Source organism: Sphaeramia orbicularis, chromosome 11, assembly GCF_902148855.1.
Source record: "Sphaeramia orbicularis chromosome 11, fSphaOr1.1, whole genome shotgun sequence".
NCBI classification, from domain to species: Eukaryota; Metazoa; Chordata; class Actinopteri; order Kurtiformes; family Apogonidae; genus Sphaeramia; species Sphaeramia orbicularis.
In genome coordinates, this window is record NC_043967.1 from 55,911,757 (window position 1) to 55,933,195 (window position 21,439).

General features: G+C 38.6%; 1 protein-coding gene across 3 annotated transcripts in view; it reads right to left on the reverse strand.

Annotated features, from left to right (window-relative positions):
- The window catches only part of LOC115428600 (collagen alpha-1(XIV) chain-like), a 282,214-nt gene that overhangs the window by 105,525 nt on the left and 155,250 nt on the right, over positions 1-21,439 (reverse strand). For all 3 annotated transcript variants that reach the window (XM_030147725.1, XM_030147724.1, XM_030147723.1), the window contains 6 exons: positions 15,445-15,584; positions 14,589-14,715; positions 13,386-13,525; positions 11,061-11,193; positions 9,690-9,734; positions 6,538-6,683 (listed from right to left, as the gene is read on the reverse strand). In XM_030147725.1, the coding sequence (XP_030003585.1) occupies positions 6,538-6,683; positions 9,690-9,734; positions 11,061-11,193; positions 13,386-13,525; positions 14,589-14,715; positions 15,445-15,584 (731 nt within the window). The remainder of the gene's footprint in view (positions 1-6,537; positions 6,684-9,689; positions 9,735-11,060; positions 11,194-13,385; positions 13,526-14,588; positions 14,716-15,444; positions 15,585-21,439) is intronic.

Genomic DNA, 21,439 nt, shown 5'->3' on the forward strand with positions numbered 1-21,439 from the left:
ACTCTAACCCTGACCCTGACCCTAACCCTAACCCTGACCCTAACTCTAACCCTGACCCTAACTCTAACCCTGACCCTAACCCTAACCCTGACCCTAACCCTGACCCTAACCCTGACCCTAACTCTAACCCTAACCCTGACCCTGACCCTGACCCTAACCCTGACCCTGACCCTAACCCTGACCCTAACTCTAACCCTGACCCTAACTCTAACCCTGACCCTAACTCTAACCCTGACCCTAACCCTGACCCTAACCCTGACCCTAACTCTAACCCTAACCCTGACCCTGACCCTGACCCTAACCCTGACCCTGACCCTAACCCTGACCCTAACTCTAACCCTGACCCTAACTCTAACCCTGACCCTAACCCTAACTCTAACCCTGACCCTAACTCTAACCCTGACCCTGACCCTAACCTTAACCCTGACCCTAACCCTAACTCTAACTCTAACTCTAACCCTGACCCTAACTCTAACCCTGACCCTAACCCTAACCCTAACCCTGACCCTGACCCTAACCCTAACCCTAACCTGACCCTGACCCTGACCCTAACCAGCAGCAAGGAGGAAGAGGAAGGAGATGAAAGGTCAGAGTTCAGACCAGTCCTGTTCACTGTTTAGGACCTTTTAACTCAGATTTTAAAACTGAACTGTTCCATCTTAAAAGCTGTCAACATTTTATAACAAAAAGTGGTTTTGCAATATTAAATCAGGCATGAAGCGATACAGTAGGATCCAGTCAGCTAATGAGGAGTTTCATTCATCACAAGCACAGATATTGACTCATAACACTCCTCAGAAGTGCATTATCTGGACCAGATACTAGTTTCAGCTGAGTGTCTGACTCATCCCTGTTTATACGCTAATTATATTATTTTGTACCAACCGTAAGTTATTTCTATGTTACAAGACTTGCAGTAATCTTGTATTTACCTTAATGGGCTATTATTAAAACTACAATTATTCAATTCTAGGCAGCTACAACAGGGACGCAGCTCATCCAGACATCCACATAAATCACAGTGCGCTCATCAGAATCTTTAAAGACGCAGCACAGAGGAGGATTCTGCTTTACAGAGTGGTACTGCTGCACTCTTCACTCCTCAGTTCAAAAGGAGACGTTGTTCACTTCTATTGTCCTGATGGGGAAAAAAACACAATTTTCTTATTTTGCAACCAACACACTGATCTATCGTTGTAGCTGCCTAACTTGCTCAAAACCTTCAATGTGTGTTTATTCCAGAGAAATAAAAACACAGTGATTGAATGATCACAAAGTGTCCTTATTTTTTCAATGAGCACTTGGCCCCCAAAATGTCTGTGCACGCCACTGCTCCAGAACCTTCTGTTAACGGTGTTTCCACCTGATGGACGCCAGCAAAGGAAACAGGACTTCATCCGAACACAGACATTTCAGGAAAAAGTACATTTGACACCAGTGGAAGAAAACCCGAGTGTGTGGAGAAACATGAAACTATTGAAGTTTTGCACAAACGTCACATGATCACGTGGTTTTCTGTTTATGACACCATATTGGTAGGCCAGTTTTCCTTGGATCGTACAATGTGTTAAACAATGGACCTGCCAAATTCCTGTGTGCCGTTTATTCCTTAGCTTTCACCAGTTATAAGTTCTGCATACAGACCGCTGGGTTCCACTGGTGGCAGCGGTGGTTCTGTTCTGTCCACCGCTGTTTAGGGTTACTACTGTGGTTAGCCTAGCTTCTCAGTATAGTTAGCCTGTGTGCCTGTGGCGCTTAGCAGCGTGGAAAAAAGAATAGTCATCAAGTGGTCTGGTGATGAAGACCCCTTTAAACCTACAGGAGGGCTTCCCCTGGCCTATCACCTATACAGACAGAGTGACTGTGGATCGACCTGCTCCCTTTGAGTTTCCCCAGTTGGAAGTGGCAGTCGGAGCTACGGCGGGCGACACCAGTGAGTTCAGCTGGAGCTGCTGACAATACCCCCCACCCGTCTGTGCCAGTCTGCTGTAACTATGGGACAGCCTTCCACATGCGCTCCAGTCAAATTGTGTAGCTGTGAAAGAGAAGATGGGAGGGGCTTTTGAACACAGACAGTTAACGGACTGTTTTAGAGCTAACATACGGGCTCCTTCACCAGTTCTGGAGCAGAGCCTGCAGGTGTACGGCTGATGTGAGCCGGCTGGAGCTGGGACTGGTGTTTTTTCCTCCGAGTTATGCGCATCACTGTTGTTCGTAAACATGTAAACTCATCTGTGGTGCCTTTGTCACAAACAGACATACTCGCAAAGAACAAAACACGCAAACACCAGTCCACAGAAAAACACCAGATAAAGCAACAGTTCGGACTTTCTGGATCCAGATAGTGTGCCTACCAATATGGCGGTGTAAACAACAGTCACATGACCAGTGACATCAGCTGCAAGTCCTCAATAGCCATGAAAAAAGAAACAAGGATTTAAGTTCAAAATACAGGCTTAACATTAAAATGGTGTTGTGTCTTATCAAATCTGACTGTATTGTATCTTACTGTATCTTATTGTTGTGGCTCCTTAAGAGCCATCCAGGATTTATTTTTGTGTTTTATATATTTTCAGAGCTGTGTGTTTTACTTTGTAAGAGTTTGAAGTTTTATGTTCTTAATGTGAAAAGCAAACCAGATGTTGCTCGAGGCACTTCCTGTTTTAACGTCTTGCCAAAATGAACTGAAAACGCCAGCAGCTGTGTGTTCTGACACAGCCTGTGTGTGTGTGTGTGTGTGTGTGTGTGTGTGGAAACCTTCTGTGTGTTCTGTGCAGACTTGTTGAAGTTAGTGAGGTTTGTATTTGTGCATTTGTGTAGTGAAAGACGCTAAAAAGACGTTTGTTTCTAATTTGCATTTAAGCTAGCGATTAGCTCGTTATCTGCGAATGTTAGCATGCCAGCGCTAACTCAGGGGTGGCAGTCCCGGTCCTCCAGGGCCGGTATCCTGCATGGTTCAGATGTTTCCCTCTCCCAAAACACCTGAAGGTCATTATCAGGTTTCTGCAGAGCTGGATGACAGGCTGATCCTGTGAAGCAGGTGTGTTGGAAGAGGGAAACATCTGAAACTTGCAGGATACCGGCCCTGGAGGACCAGGACTGCCACCCCTGCACTAACCACTCATGGTTTCATGTCATCTTAGACAAAGGGACATGGTGGTTTTATTTGTGTTTGTAAAATTCTTTTCTGTGTTTGTTATTTCAGTTATACACCGCTGTGAGTCATCTCTACGATGAATAAATGTGAAAGAATCATCAACAGGTGTCATCATTGAGGAGTTAGCTATCTGTCTAGCTGCACTAGGGAAGTAGCAAGGACACAATACTGATCGTATCATATTTTATTGTATTGTATCTTATCGGATCTTATTGTATCTAATCGTATCTTATCTTAACATATTGGATCTTTTCATATCGTATTTTATCTTCATCTTATCAAATCATATTTCATCGTATACTATCGTATTGTATCTTATCGTATTTTATCGTATTGTATCTAACCATATCATATCTTAATGTATTGTATCTTTTTGTATCGCTTGTATCTTATCGTATCATATTTTATTGTATCTTATCTTAAACTATCATATTGGATGTTATCATGTCTTATTCTGTCATATTGTATCTCATTGTATCTTATCGTATCATATTTTATCTAATCTTACCTTAGCTCATTGTATCTTACTTTGTCATATCTTATCTTGTCGTGTCTTATTTTGTCGTATTGTATCTAGGGATGTAACAATTACCGGTAAATAACAATAAAGCGTGGCAAAATTCCTGACAGTTAGTATTACTGTTTATATTCTAATTATCATAACTGTGTTTGATTACTGCACTTTGAAAGAGAAAGAGAGAGAGCGAAAGAGAGAGAGACCCTAAAACAACTCAAACTTGATATTGAAAATGGTCAAACAGTGTCCATATGGTTCCATCTGTAATGCACATTTGTATGTTTGATGTTTACATGTGAATATTTGAATGTTTCTGCAACACAAGGCACATTGTGCATGTTATTTTATTTGGGTTTTTTTTGTTTCTTTTTTTTTTTTTTTTTAATACAACTTGGTTTAATTATTTCAGTGTAAGTACTTTTTGAACATTTTGAGCACAATTTCAACAATACCGTGATAATGATAACCGTGATAATTTTGGTCACAATAACCATGATATGAAATTTCATATGGTTACATCCCTAATTGTATGTTATGTGACTTACCATGTTATCAATTAAACTGGCTCCATAACTCTAAATCTCTTCACTTTAATGATCACATGTACATTTATCATCATGTATAAAATAAACCCCAGGCTGAGGTGGGTTTATGGTGGGTTTGATGAATCCCTCATCCACACATTTATTTCTCCACCAGAACACTGCCGTCATAACCTGCAGATATTCTAAAGTCAGTTTGTGGTTTGGAAAATTCAACAGTTCATTAATTAACATTTTATTATGATTCTATTGAGTGACTGATGCAGGTGTGTGTGTGTGTGTGTGTGTGTGTGTGTGTGTGTGTATGTGTTGTCCTCTCTGCTCATTACTGCAGACCTGCCTCCTCCTCCTCCTACTCCTACTCCTTCTGACTCTCTCCATCTCTTTGAAGGTCTCCACTCTCCTCCTCCTCCTCATCATCATTATCCTCCTCCTCCTTCAGCTCCATCTCATCTGTGCTTCCTCTCCTTCTGTTTTCTCTTCTTATTGTGAATTCCTCTCCTTCTGTTTTTTCTTTTATTGTGAAGGCCTGTCATCTGTTTCATCGTACCCTGGCTTTTTTTTGCTGAAGGCTGACACTTTTTTATTTTCATCCACATTTACCTGCTCTGTTCTCTCCATCCCACCTGGAACTCACAGGAAACCTCCACTAATCACCTGCAAACTGACACTGAAAGTCTGTGTGCAGCTCAGACACACCGCCTACATTTATTTATGTTGTTTGTGCAATAAAAGTGTCAGAAAACGTCTTTTTTTTCCCATTTCTTTTGCACCTTTTTTTTTTTTTCAGAAAGAGCTTAACTTTCGATATGTGTCCATTAATTATCATTATTATATGGAATAAATGCTTCAAACAGTGTGTTAAAGTAAAAAAATAAAACTAAACAGACTGGAATTATTTATATTATTATGAAAAACAAATGTAAATGTTGATAATGAAACTTTATGAGGTTATAGAAATAAACTTGGAGTTCAAAGGCTCATAAAATCTGTCGAGGATTGAATGAAATTGAATTTCATCAACACTTTTAAAGCTCATTGATGTGGGACTGAGAGTTTAGTGCAGAGCCTTTAAAGTCTAAACTCCAGAACACTTTGATCCATTTAACTCCAGTTTTCAGGAACCTGCTGCGGTCACATGACCAGTCTGTTCTGGACTGATGGGTTTGGTTTGAAGCCTTTAAAGGACGACCGTCAGAACAGGACGCATGGGTTTATTTAGACTGGTTCTACAATAACAGTGTCAGAAAATGCCTTTTTTAACCAAGTCTTTTGCACCTTTTCTCAGGTAGAAGTTAACTTTCAATATGTGTTTATTAATTATCATTATTACATGCAATAAATGATTAAAACAGTTTGTTATAGTAAAAATAAAATAATAAAAAACCTGACTTAAATTTTTTTACCATATTTATGATGAAAATCATCTGTAAACGTCTATAACTAAACTCTGTGAGTTTCTCTAAATTCTCTTTCTTCTCTTTTCCATGTGTTGGTCCATTGTTGTTGTTCTAGATCAGTGTGAGTCCATGTTCTTCTGGTTCTGTTTGGTTCTTTTTACTCATTTGGATCCAGTTGATAGTCTGTGTTCACTTTGGGTCTAGTTGTAGACAGAGCCGCTCATTTTACTGACAAAAACATCCATCAGCTGATTCAAATACACATACTGGATCTGTCTATGAACTGGGCAGATCTGACTATAGGTTTACACACATATACAAAGAACATATAGACAAAAAAACAGTGGGAAACTAAATCACAAAACTCAACAAAAACACGTCAAAACACACTCATGGAACACTCCACAACAGCGCACCATCACTATTATATACAATTATTTACTAGAATTCAACACTAAAACTTCACTAAAATGCTGCTAAAAGTAACACAGATCGTCCATGTCTCTCTCACTGACTGCACTCTGCTGCTCTATGCCCCACCCACTTCCACCCCTCCCCCTCAGCCAATGCAGAGCTCTACATTCATGTGTTCCAGACCAATAGAAAGAACCAGATGACGTTTAGATTCTGTCCGTTACAGTCGTTTAAATGAATGTGTCACCGGTGACACAGTCGACCTCAAAGAGTTTCAACTCCAACAGCCAATAAAACACAGACTGTGTGTGTGTGTGTGTGTGTGCGTGTGTGTGTGTGTGCGTGCATGCATGTGAGCGTGTGTGTGTGTGTGTGCACGTGCGAGCGTGTGTGCGTACGTGCACATGCGAGCATGTGTGTGTGCATGTGCGAGCACATGTGTGTGCATGTGCATGTACGTATGTGTGCATGTGTGCGTGCGTATGTGTGTGTGCGTGTGTGCGGTACCATCTCCTCGGCTCGGTCTCCCTTGGCGCTGATGTAGCTCAGTCGATAATGTCGGATGTTCCTGGAGTCCACCGGTTGCCATGACACCATCATGCTGAAGGTGGTCTCCTCGTCGATCTTCAGGTTCCTGACGCCGTAACGAGGAGCTGCAGGGTCAGACAATTAACACACACACGCACACACACACACACACGCACACACACGCACACACACACACGCACACACACACACACACACACACACACACACACACACGTGTTCAGGTCCATACGTCAGCTGATTGGACATTAACTGGTCTGGGATGGAGGCGGTGACATCATTAGCTGCGGTCACATGGGCGACGCCCCCAGGCCTTGAATCCAAACAGGAGGTTTGGGACTCGTCCTGGTTCGAACGAACACGTCTGCCTGTACCGTTTCATTCTATTCAAACTAACTGAAACCTGCAGCAGATCTGAACCACAGGAAGTCTCTGTGGACGTTCTCAGACACAAACGTCCCCGTTACCATGGTTTCAACATTCATCTGAGCCTGTTTTTGGATGAGCAGGTATTATTATGGTCTGTCACTATTGACTTTTGTCTCTGTGAAGTTTTCATCACACCCTGAGGTTTTTACCCAGAGACAGAAAACAGGTGCATTATGTGTCCAAAAGTATGTGGACGCAGGACTGTAACAAAATATGGGTTCTGCAATATATCGCAATATTTCATTTCACAATACTGTATCGATATTCAAAAGTACTGTATGGATATTTTTAGGTATTTATTCAAATGCAGATATTGTGGAGGTTCATATTTGTGTTTTTGTTTTTCTTTTTTGTTATATTTTATTCATTATTTCACACTCTTTTATTCAATAATGTTGGTTCCTTTGTTTGGATTGAACTCCAATCCTGTTCTGATGTTAGTTGTGAACTAATAGAACCTGAACATTTGAACAGGATCTGAAACTGGAATGTCTGTAAAACTGAATTTCAGTTTGAACACAGTTTGAACATTTGCTGATAGAACATTAGATCCTGTTGGGATCAAATACAAATGTGTTTAGTATTTGTGCAGATTTGTGCTGGAATTCAATTCTTCACGGAAATAATCATTTGAAAAAAAAGGACACAGAAAATTGCCTTTTTAACAGTATCATGATATATCGTGATATATTGTATTGTGATCCTAGTATTGTGGTTTGTATCGTATCGTCAGATTCTTGCCCATACACAGCCCTAGTGTGGACCTGTTGAATCCAGGTGTTTGTGTTCTAACGGCTCTGGGATCCAAAACAATAAAGACTAATGTCAGAATAGAGTTTTATATTATGGGATGGATATTTTCTTTATCATTGTTTCAAAAGCATCTGAACAGGACTGTAATTGATGAAAAACTGTACGGCTGTATATCATTTGATTTGTATTTGGTGATTTGTAATGTGATTTGCATTTTTATTGTTTTACTTTAGTTTATTAATTCAGTTATGTTGTATTTTAATTCTTTTTTTCTTTTTTTCCCCCTTTTTTTCCCTGTGTATTGTATTCACATGAGCCTTTTTTTGGCTTCTAACCTCTCCTGCACAATGATGTTACTTGTTTGAATGTTTTTGTTTTTTTCTTGTTGTTTTATGATGTGCAAATAAAATAAATAAAATAAAAAAAACATTAGTGCATTGGTTAGTTTGGGTTAAATTACTATCTTTGTTTGTAAAATGACTCAGACATAGTTTGGATGGAATTTATTTATTTATTTATTTATTTAACCTTTATTGAAGTGACACTAAGTGACAAAGAGATTTATGTACAGTTTTATACAATATTTACATTTACAATACATCATCATCGTGTGTGTGTGTGTGGGGGGGGGTTTAAGACATATGACATGTAATATACAAAAGAAACAAAATGTCGGGGGGGGGGGGGTATTGTTATTGTTTTTTATATCAGTATGTCATTATTTTATTATTTTTATAAGTCATTTATACTATTTATACTTTTATACTATTTATACTTTATACTATTATACTATTTATACTATTTATTACATGCTGCCGACAGTCAGGGACCTGTGGACAGTGTTTTTTTTCTGTTTTCTGTACGCTGACATGACAAATAAATCTGAATCTGTCCTGTTGTGTAAATGCTCTGTGTGTAGTGGAGTGTGTACAATGTGTATGCAGTGTGACTGTTGTGATGGGGCTTCTCAAAAATAAATAAATAAATAAATAAATTTATAGGCGCCTTTCTTGGCACTCAAGGACACCATAGAGTAAAACAGGAGAATATAAAACAAGCAATAAAACAGAGTAAAAAATAAAAGGCAGGTTTAAATAAATAAATACATACATACATACACAAATAAATAAATAAATATCAGGGATATGACCAAAGACAATCATTAGGTAACTGAAACTAAATGAGAAGAAGAGAAAAGAAAAGGAAAGAGAGAAAAAAAAGGAGGAAAACGAGGGGGTAATAAATAGTAAATAAGTAAATAAATAAATGAAAATAACCAAATTAAATTAAAAGGACAATTTATGTTTATTGATCTTATTTTTATTTATCTTTTCAACCGTGCAAACTTCAGACTTGTATGTGCTTGAAGACAGATTCTGTTCATTTAAATGTTATTTAGTTTTTTTCTTAATTTGCTTCGTTTTGTTTTATTTTGTTCTTTGCATGTTTGAAATAAAGTAAATGAAAAAAATATCTACATTTAATGCCACTGCCTCACCTCGCCATCTCAGCACTCCTGTGACTGTATGTATGTATGTATTTATTTATTTATTTACCCTTTTAATGGTGAAAATACATTCCCAGCCTATGTTGGGAAATGGACTGAATTTATATTGTTGTGGAGAAAATAAATCTTTCATACAGGGGTGAATCTGACGTCACTGTTAGAATAAAAAACACCCATCTGATGTGTACGTGGTGGACACTTCAGCCAAAAACACACCAGACAACGAGTACTTACTTAAGTAATCAGTTACTGTCCAGTGTATGTTTGAAGTTTTCAGTTTGTGACTTTAGTTTGGACTCGTTATTCTCATATACATCAGATCCAACTCATCAGAGCCATCAGAGTCAGTACACAGGAGGTGACGGTGCATTCAAATACACCACGAACAAACAGAGGCTCATTTACCAGAGAACCCACAGTTTACCTGCTGTGGTGGTGGTCGTCGTGGCGATGGTGGTGGTTCTTTCAACTACAAATGAAAGGAAATAAAAGGCGTTATTTGATTCCACTTCCTGACAAAAGACCTGAGACAGAGATTTCACAAAGGAATCTGAAGGATGGGACGCTTTGGAGAGTTAAAAAAAAAACAAAAAAACAAACAGCAGCAAAAAACACAAACAGCAGCTGGTCCGAAAAGCAACAGAAAACAGGCAACGCAGCAATGGAGGAAAAGTTAGACCTGAGACTGAGTCTGGACTGAGTCTGCCACTCCCTCTCTCACCTGTGCTCTCCACCTCTCTCTCTCCCTCCCTCTCTCTCCTTGCCTCTCTCTCTGTCTCTCTCTCCTTCCCTCTCTCTCTGTCTCTCTCTCCTTCCCTCTCTCTCTGTCTCTCTCTCCTTCCCTCTCTCTCTCTCCCTCTCTCTCACCTGTCGTCTCCACCAGGATCACCTCGTCTCTCTCTCTCTTTCTCTCTCTCTCTCTCTCTCTCACCTGTCGTCTCCACCAGGATCACCTCGTCACTCTCTCTCTCTCTCTCTCTCTCTCTCTCTCCCTCTCTCTCTCTCACCTGTCGTCTCCACCAGGATCACCTCGTCTCTCTCTCTCTCTCTCTCCCTCTCTCTCTCTCACCTGTCGTCTCCACCAGGATCACCTCGTCTCTCTCTCTCTCTCTCTCACCTGTCGTCTCCACCAGGATCACCTCGTCTCTCTCTCTCTCTCTCTCTCTCTCACCTGTCGTCTCCACCAGGATCACCTCGTCGCTCTCTCTCTCTCTCTCTCTCTCTCTCTCACCTGTCGTCTCCACCAGGATCACCTCGTCTCTCTCTCTCTCTCTCTCTCTCTCTCTCTCTCTCTCTCTCACCTGTCGTCTCCACCAGGATCACCTCGTTCTCTCTCTCTCTCATCTCTCTAAACCTGTGTCTCCACCAAGGATCACCTGTCGCTCTCTCTCTCCTCTCTCTCCTCCCTGTCGTTCTCCACCAGGATCACCTCGTTCTCTCTCTCTCTCTCTCTCTCTCTCTCTCACCTGTCGCTCCACCAGGATCACTCTCTTCCCTCTCTCTCCATCTCTCTCTCTCTCTCTCTCTCTCTCTCGCCACACTGTCGTCTCCACAGGATCACCTCGTCACTCTCTCTCTCTCTCTCTCTCTCTCACCTGTCGTCTCCACCAGGATCACTTCGTCCCTCTCTCTGTCTCTCTCTCTCTGTCTCTCTGTCTCTCTGTCTCTCTCTCTCTCTCTCTCTCTCTCTCTCTCTCTCACCTGTCGTCTCCACCAGGATCACTTCGTCACTCTCTCTGTCTCTCTCTCTCTGTCTCTCTGTCTCTCTCTCTCTCTCTCTCTCTCTCTCTCTCACCTGTCGTCTCCACCAGGATCACCTCGTCACTCTCCACCTCGTTGGCGTAGATCGCTGCCAGGAGCACCTCGTACTCGGAGGCGGGGCTTAGACCTTTGATCAGGTAGGTGTTGGTGTTTCCATTCACCATCACCTGAAGCAGACAGGAAGTGACATCACAGCCATTTGTTATTGTAAAAATCTAATACAATCTAATAAATATAACTGAAAAAAAAAAACAAAACAAAACGCTTTTCTCTATCATTTTACTTGCGGCTCGGTCGTAAATACACGTCTGATATTTGTAACGAACGTAGACATAATCTGTATACACCTTGGCCCCGCCCCCAAATGACGTTCATTCATTTAAAAGTAGCGCTAGCCCGTATCATGATGGCGGCTCCAGTGACACATTTGTTCCTGTTCACACCACATCTATTCTATACATCAGGGCTGTCAAACATGCGGCTCCGGGCCCAAATGCGTCCCACCAAAAGTTCCAGTCCGACCCCTGGGATGAATTTACAAAGTGTATAAATTCCACAGTCCAGGCTGTGGAACTCATTTTAGTTGTGGTTCCACATCCAGACCAATCTGATCTACAGTCAAATAATAACAGCAGAAGAACCCACACAGAAGAATGACTGCAGATTTACTACTGGGTTTGATGGGAAATAATTATATTCCATTGTGTTGATAGACGACAACTTCTAATTTTTGTCTTTGTTTTAATACAAAAAATAACATTAAATTATGAAAACTGCACAATTTCCTTTCTTTTTTTTTTTTTTTTACATGCAAACCAAGGTTATAAACTAACAAAATGACAAAAACTAGAAGTGTAAAAACATTTTTGTTAACTGAAATAAATAAGTTAAGTAAAAAAAAATAAATTAAGTAAAAAAAAAAAATCTTGAATTTAGCAAAATATCTTGAATTAACAACTTCAAATTTTTAAAAATTAGTTTTAGTGCAAAAAATAACATTAAATTATGAAAATATTAACATTTCCAAACTATCCTGTAACAATAAAATGTGAATAACCTGAACAAAAAATGAACAACCTGACATGTCTAAAGAAAATTAAGTATAATTTAACCATTTACTTCCTGTTCCTCAGTGTTTAGTGTCTTTGTAGATCTGATCCATAATGCACATGGACAAATGAGAAGTTGAGGCCAAGGTTATTATCATTAACAAAAACTAAAGAAATGATGAAAACTAGAATTGTAAAAATATTTTCGTTAACTGAAACAAATAAAAACTATAATTAAAAGAAAACAAAAACATCTCCAACTGAAACTGTATTGTGTGTTTACAAAACTAACTAAAACGGATTAAAATTATGGACAAAATTCCCTTCGTTTTTGTCTTTGTCAGTGTCGGACTGATATAAAATCGATTTCTTTGGCTCTCAGTTTTCTGTGCTGTCTCCATACGACACTTTTTGCTCCGTCACTTGTGTTCACTTGTGGTTTCCAGTCGTCTTCTGGTCCCCACTCTACCTGGAAACATGGAGACTAAAGCAGCAGAGTCCTGTCTGGGATTGATTTGAATAGGAGCACAGAGAAGAAGAGAAAAGAGACCACTGAACTACAACTGAACTACAACTGAACTACAACTGAACTACAACTAAACTACAACTGAACTACAACTGAACTACAACTAAACTACAACTGAACTACAACTAAACTACAACTGAACTACAACTAAACTAAACTAAACTACAACTAAACTAAAACTAAACTACAACTAAACTAAAACTAAACTACAACTAAACTAAAGCTAAACTAAAACTTAAGTATTTAGAAAAAAAAAATGAAAATTACTAAAAACTATCAAACCTGCTCTAAAAACAAATTAAAACGAACTGAATTAGAGAAAAAAAAAAGTCCAAACTAAATAAAACTAAACTAGAATGAAAAATCCAAAACTATTAGAACCTTGGTTGAGGAAGAATATTGTTAAAATTGCACTTATTCTTCTAAAGAAATTTCAGTTTTTTCAGGTTATTCACATTTTTTTTGTCTGGATAGTTTATAAAAGTAAGTATTTTCATAAATTAATGGGTTTTTTTTGCACTAAAATAAAAACAAAAACTTGGAGTTGTGATTATTTATAGTTGATTATGTTATTATTTTACTGCAGATCATATCGGTCTGTTATTTTACTGGTTCTGACCCAGTTCAGATTAAATTGGGCTGAATGCGGAACCTGACAGAACATGAGTTTGAGAGTCCTGTCATAAATCTGTGGTTGGTTTTTGTTATGGTTTGGTCGGTCTGACCTGTGTGAGCTCACACTGGGCTGAACCTCAGGCAGGTGTGTCAGAAAATGCAGACCCACCTCGTCGCTGTCTCCTCCGTCCGTGGGCATCCATGTGAGTCGGTACAGAACCACATCAGACGCCGGATGTTTCCACGACACCCGGAAACTATCTGTGGTGACGTCATGGCTCCTCAGATCGATGGGGTCTGGGACGGTGGCTGCACAAACACACACAGTCAGTGGAAAACAAAACAGAGTAGAAAACACAATAGAAAACACAGTAGAAAACTGAGTAGAAAACAGTAGAAAACGGAGTAGAAAACTGTAGAAAATAGAGTAGAAAACTGAGTAGAAAACAGTAGAAAACACAGTAGAAAACAGTAGAAAACTGAGTAGAAAACAGGAGAAAACACAGTAGAAAACAGTAGAAAATAGAGTAGAAAACTGAGTAGAAAACAGTAGAAAACAGTAGAAAACTGAGTAGAAAACAGAAAACAGTAGAAAACAGTAGAAAACACAGTAGAAAACAGTACAAAACTGAGTAGAAAACAGTAGATAACACAGTAGAAAACAGTAGAAAACAGTAGAAAACAGTACAAAACTGAGTAGAAAACAGTAGATAACACAGTAGAAAACAGTAGAAAACAGTAGAAAATAGAGTAGAAAACTGAGTAGAAAACAGTAGAAAACACAGTAGAAAATAGTACAAAACTGAGTAGAAAACAGTAGAAAACAGAGTAGAAAACTGAGTAGAAAACAGTAGAAAACAGTAGAAACACAGTAGAAACACAGTAGAAAACACAGTAGAAAATAGAGTAGAAAACTGAGTAGAAAACAGTAGAAAACAGAGTGGAAAAGAGTAGAAAACTGAGTAGAAAACAGTAGAAAACAGTAGAAAACAGAGTAGAAAACTGAGTAGAAAACAACAGAAAACAGTAGAAAACAGTAGAAACTGAGTAGAAAACAATAGAAAACAGTGTAAAACAGTACAAAATAGTGGAAACAGAGGAGAAGCGACAGTAGAAAACAGTAGAAAATAATAGAAAACAGTAGAAAATAGTAGAAAACAGTAGAAAACGGTAGAAAACAACAGAAAACAGAGTTGAAAACAGTAGAAAATCATAGAAAACAGTAAAAAAAAAACAGTAAAAAAAACACAGTAGAAAACGGTAGAAACCACACCAAAAATGCGTGTTATTTTCATGAGCCCTTTAACCCCAGCCATATTAAAGTATATGCCATGACACTAAAGGGCACCAGTTTCCCATCATGCATCTGTACCTGTGGTGAAACTGTCCGTCACGGCCTCGGCCTGTCCTTCGTCGTAGACGGCGAACACGCCCACCGTGTACTCGGTCAGAGACGTCAGGTTGGTCAGTAACCAGGAAGTGACCCGACCCACGTCCACCTGAGGACAGAAACAAACAAACAGCAGAAACGGTGACCTCTGACCTCTGACCTGCAGAAAGAGCTCACAGCAGGGACAATGACCTCTGACCTCTATTCTATTCTATTCTATTCTATTTTTCTTTATTCTATTCTATTCTATTCTATTCTTCTTTATTGTATTCTATTCTATTTTATTTGACTCTATTCTATTCTATTTTTCTTTATTCTATTCTATTTTTCTGTATTGTATTCTATTTTATTTGACTTTACTCTATTCCACTTCATTTTTCTTGATTCTATTCTATTTTATTCTATTCTATTTTACTCTGTTCTGTTCTATTCTATTGTAAACACACAGTTTTTACATTGTTACTGTGTACTTGTGTAATTGTTATTGGTCCATCCCTCAGAGGGGGCCGTCCCATGATGGGCGGGTCTATCTGGTCTATTTCTGTCCTGTCTCTGCACATTAAAGTAGAATAAGGCGGGGCTTAGTGATTCCAGTGTGCCTATTGGTCGGTAAAAGTTGACAGATGTGGGATTGAACCCGTTGTGTTGAACCAGTTGACGGACATTGGACCGGTCCAGTTCCATCCAGTAGGAGGGGATGGTTCTGTGTGTACTGATCTGTGATTGGCTCTGACTCCAGCTGTCAATCACATGGGTGGTCAGTGGGGTGTGTAGTTTAAAACCCTCTGATGCGTCTGAGTTGACGTTGGTTTGACCTCTGTCTGCTACGTCCTCTCACCTCTGTGGTCTGGACGCCGTTCGTCTTCACGTACATGACGCGGTAACTGTTGACCTTTTTGGAGGCGGAGTCCCAGGTGAGGCGGGCGGAGCTGTGGTCCACATTTGAGAAGCGCAGGTTCCTCGCCGGCATCAACGGCACTGCGATAAAAAAAACCAAAAAACACACACATGATCACAAAAGTATCCACTATGTTTAAGCTTCAGGTACCCAGGCCAACATCATTATTATTATTATGATTATTATTATATTCATGTTCCTGGTGTGGTGGGTGGATCAGACTTGGCAGTGGTTCTTCCTTTAAGTATTCATGTTCCTGGTGTATACAGGTTCCTGGTGTATTCAAGTTCTTGGTGTATTCATGTTCCTGGTGTATTCATGTTCCTGGTGTATTCAGGTTCCTGGTGTATTCAAGTTCTTGGTGTATTCATGTTCCTGGTGTATTCATGTTCCTGGTGTATTCAGGTTCCTGGTGTATTCAAGTTCTTGGTGTATTCAAGTTCTTGGTGTATTCATGTTCCTGGTGTATTCAAGTTCTTGGTGTATTCAAGTTCTTGGTGTATTCATGTTCCTGGTGTATTCAAGTTCTTGGTGTATTCATGTTCTTGGTGTATTCAAGTTCTTGGTGTATTCATGTTCCTGGTGTATTCAAGTTCTTGGTGTATTCAAGTTCTTGGTGTATTCATGTTCCTGGTGTATTCAAGTTCTTAGTGTATTCAAGTTCTTGGTGTATTCATGTTCCTGGTGTATTCAAGTTCTTGGTGTATTCATGTTCCTGGTGTATTCAAGTTCTTGGTGTATTCAAGTTCTTGGTGTATTCATGTTCCTGGTGTATTCAAGTTCTTAGTGTATTCCAGTTCTTGTGTATTCATGTTCCTGGTGTATTCAAGTTCTTGGGTGTATTCAGTTCTTGGTGTATTCATGTTCCTGGTGTATTCAAGTTCTTGGTGTATTCATGTTCCTGGTGTATTCAAGTTCTTGGTGTATTCAAGTTCTTGGTGTAATTCATGTTCCTGGTGTATTCAGTTTCCTGGTGTATTCAGTTCTTAGTGTATTCAGGTTCTTGGTGTATTCATGTTCCTGGTGTATTCAAGTTCTTGGTGTATTCAGGTTCTTGGTGTATTCATGTTCCTGGTGTATTCAAGTTCTTGGTGTATTCATGTTCCTGGTGTATTCAAGTTCTTGGTGTATTCATGTTCCTGGTGTATTCATGTTCCTGGTGTATTCATGTTCCTGGTGTATCATGTTCCTGGTGTATTCAGGGTTTTAGAGCAGACAGAGTGCGGTCAGTGAGAGAGACACGGAAGATTTTATTAATACTTAGCAGTGTTTTAGTGAAGTTTTAGCGGTGAATTCTGTAAATAATTGTATATAATAGTGTTGGTGTTATTTTGGAGCGTTCTACTAGTGTGTTTTGTCAAGTTTCACTCTTTTTTTTTTTTTTTTATTACTGTGTAGTCTTTCTGACACTTTATTGAAAAAACAACAGAATCTAAACGTCCTGTATTATCTGAGGTTGGGTTCTTTCTATTGGTCTACAACACATGATGTGGATCTGTATGAATTACAGCAGCAGAGTGCAGTCGGTGAGAGAGACAGGGAAGATTTTTAGTACTTTTATCAGTGTTTCAGTCAAGTTTTAGTGAAGTTTCAGCGGTGAATTCTTATAAATAATTGTATATAATAGTGATAGTGTTATTTTGGAGCATTCTACTAGTGTGTTTTGTCGTGTTTTTGTCGAGTTTCACTCTTTTGTTGTTTTTTACTGTGCAGCCTTACTGACACTTTTTTGAAAAAAACGACAGAATCCATCCGGGCCTGTTCTGACGGTGTTTTTTCGTTTCTCCAGAACCTGAATCAGACGTTTACTTCATATATATATTCTGGGTATCGCGGCGTCCTCCTGCTCTGATACGAGCAGTCAAACCCAGATAAGGGGTCGGTTAAAGGCAGACGTGGAAGGTTCTGCGTTTACAACCAGTCGGACTGAATTTTAAGGTGGACTGAGCCTTATCTCTGGGACCTTAAATCCCTCTCCTCCTCCTTTTCCTCATCTTTCGCCCATGGCGCCCACGCTCAGATCCAAAAAGCCTCCGTATCTCTGCTCCGACGTCAGGGAATCTGATTGGCTGTGAGCCACAGAAACCCTCTCCTCCTCAGAACCGCTGATCCAGTTTTTTCTTTTTTAAGTCCTGATTGTAGCCGCCACTGCTTCACCTCAATTATCCCAGGGGTCAGGGTAAAGACAAAGCAGCGTGGGAGGAGGTGGAAGCGCCTCCGCCTGTTCTGAAGGTCCAGTCGGGTCAGCGCCGCAAAGAGGAGGATGGGAAATTAAAAAAGTTTAGAGGAAGATAAGGCGGTGAAGTTTTCTCATTCATACAGATCCACAGAAAGTATCTGGAGTGGATTAAACAGCTGTCCACACACAGCCCATCCTGTGGACAACGGAACCACAGCGTCCAATAAAAACACAGACCAAGTGGAATCAAAGGAACACAGGAGGATGTGAAGGGCCTTTAGTCGCAGGAAATGATGACGTTTACCGATTAACTGTGTAGTTTGAGTTTATAAATGTAGGTGGGTCTGTTATAAAGGGAGTCTTTAAAGGCTTAATGGGTTTAAATCAACTTTATGTCAGATTTCATGTGTATACGTTCGTCCTTCAGTGAAACTAAAGATGAAAATGGAGAGAAGTAAAGGTCTATTTGTGTCTGAGCTGTAGTATTATAGTCTGTGTGTCTGCTGGTAATGGGATTTTATTTTCAAAAACCAAAGAAAAACTAGTGGTTCATTGATTTTCGTTTTAAAATAGAAACATTAAAATTTAATTTCAAGGCGTTTTTCTTTTTCTTTGTCAAAACAGATAAACCACATTTTAAAAAATTTACTGATTTTCATTTTCTCTAATAACAAAAAATAAAGTTACTACCTGACAGAAATGGAGTTCGTAGACATTCATGGAAGGAGCGTGTCTACGAACTCCAGATTTTGTACGAACTGGAAGATTCGTACAAACCCATCATTCATAAAAGTCTTTGTGACCGAGGCTCTTTCCTTGAAAATGACAACATTCGGTCTCAGAAAATTAAAAAAAAACAAAAAAAAACAGCTGTTTTCGGTCTGTTTTTCCATTTCTTTCAGGTACTAATTAATTTTTTATGAGAGAAAACAAAAATCCGTTTTTTAAATGTGGTTTATCTGTTTTGACACTGAAAAAGAAAAACACCTTGAAATTCAATTTTATTTCTTCTATTTTAAAATGAAAATCAATTAACCACCAGTTTTTCATTTTCTTTCTGAAAATAAAATCCAATTACTGTCAGATACATGGACCTACTACAGTAGAAGTACACAGAAACAGAAAAGGGGCGTGGCCTGAGTCAAATATTCAATTTTATCTGGTTCCGACTTATTAAAAACAGGAGTTCAAAGGAAAACCGAGGCTTGAACAGAGTCAGCCAGAGCTCAGATGAAGGAGGGGGATCGTCTTTGCACGGCTACAAAAACATTTAAGGATGAAAAAAAAAATCAAATAAAAATCACATTTCTTCAAACATGAAGGAAAAGTTTAAGTTTGGTTTTAACGACAGAAAAATCCAACATGAAGACGTGGAATAAAAGCGTAACGTTCTTCATTTCTACAACAAAGTGTGGTTTTGTGATCGATGTTCAAGAGCGAACGTGTAAAACAGGTTCAACTGTTCACAGCCAGGATGTCCGCCGCCTTTTATCTGTCATATGGGGGGGGGTCTGTTCACTGATCATTAAAGCCTGTTCAGTTTTAACTGTGAATGAAACAGAAAATACACAGATGAATGGAAGCAGATTTAGAAGATCACAAAGACACAGATGAACACGACGAACGTCTACGTCCTCATGTCCAGATGCATCATGGGACGTAACGGCAAATGAATAAAGCACGGGAAAACAGAAGATTAGAGAAAAAAACAGAAATAAACCTGCAATAGATGTTAAAAAAATATATTAAATAAAAGTAACAAAAGAGGCAAGAAAATGAACAACAATGAAAAAGCAATAAAATAAACAAAAAGAAAAAAATAAAGAAAATGAACAGAAATGAACAAAATAACAGAAAAAAATGTTGGCATAATAAATATATAATTCAAAAGTGAGTAATGGTAAAAGGGTTGGAAAAAAACAACTGGACTGGGTTTTTATATATATATATATATATATGTATATATATATATATACACATATATACACAGGGTGGGGAAGCAAAATGTACACTGAACATGTAGTTGTTTTTTCTCAGCAGACACTACGTCAGTTGTTTTGAACCCAAACATATACTGATGTCATAATCATACCTAACACTATTATCCATACCTTTTCACAAACTTTTGCCCATATGAGTAATCAGGAAAGCAAACGTCAAAGAGTGTGTGATTTGCTGAATGCACTCGTCACACCAAAGGAGATTTCAAAAATAGTTGGAGTGTCCATAAAGACTGTTTATAATGGAAAGAAGAGAATGACTATGAGCAAAACTATTACCAGAAAGTCTGGAAGATACTATTAAAGAAGAATGGGAGAAGTTGTCCCCCAATATCTGAGGAACACTTGCGCAAGTTTCAGGAAGCGTGTGAAGGCAGTTATTGAGAAAGAAGGAGGACACATAGAATAAAAACATTTTCTATTATGGACATTTTCTTGTGGCAAATAAATTCTCATGACTTTCAATAAACTAATTGGTCATACACTGTCTTTCAATCCCTGCCTCAAAATAGTGTACATTTTGCTTCCCCACCCTGTGGTAGTGTATGTATATATATATATATATATATATATATATATATATATATATATATATATATATAATAGTCTGAATAGGGCTTTTTATCTTACCGGCCGACAGGCTGTAAGCTATTGTCGTCATGTGGCACCCGGCGTCGTCTGTCATCCGTTACAAAATTTTCAGTCGTCTTCTTCTCCGAAACTACAATTCCCATTGACTTCAAACTTGGTATACAGCTTCTTTATGATGATGTCAACAAAAGTTAGTGAAATTATTTGGATCCAGATCTGATTCTGGATTTGGTGCCACTTTGAAAAACGTCCCCATTATCAGAGATAGGAAGTGGATGGATGCAATAACTCAGTAAATATAAATGATCTCCAGTGTAAATGTCTCCAGTCCAGCCCTGATGGGGAGATGACCCAAACATAATGTCCACATGCTGATCAGGATCTTCTTCTGGATCTGGAGCTGACGCAAAATTTAACATGGGCTCTTATGGGGAAAACATTTCAATCGTCTTTTTCTCCCAAACTCCAGTTCTGATTGACTTCAAACTTGGTCTACAGCTTCTGTATGAGGATGTCAACATAAGGGAGTGAAATTATTTCGATCCGGATCTGATTCTGGATTTGGTGCCACTTTGAAAAATGTTCCCATTATAACAGATAGGAAGTGGATTGATCCAATAAATCAGTATCAATGATATCAAGTGTGAATTTGAATTTTTTACAGATCTGATTGAATATGAGCAAAACATGGACTATTTCTGTAATAGAATAAATACACAGAACTGGGGGAGAATAAATGGATCTGGATACATTTACCAAAGCTTTGAATTTGGCCGGTAAGATACGGGACCATTGGTCCGATTTTTTTTTTTTATAATAGTCTGAATAATACAGGTTTTTTTTTTTTTTTTTTTAAATTTATTTTTTTTTATTTTATTTTATTTGTTTTTAATTAAAATAATAGACCAAATAGTGCAGTTTTTTTTTTTTTTTACTTTTTTATACTAGTCTGAAGACTGCAGTTTGTTTTTTGTTTTTTTATAATAGTCTGAATAGTGCAAGGTTTTGTTTTCTAATAATAGTCTGAATAGTGCAGCTTTTATTTACTTATTTTTTAATTTTTACAATTTTTTAAAATAGTCTAAACAGTGTATTTTTTTTTTCCTTTTTTTTTTTTTTTTTTTGTAATAATAGTCTGAATGGTGCATTTTTTGTTTGTTTGTTT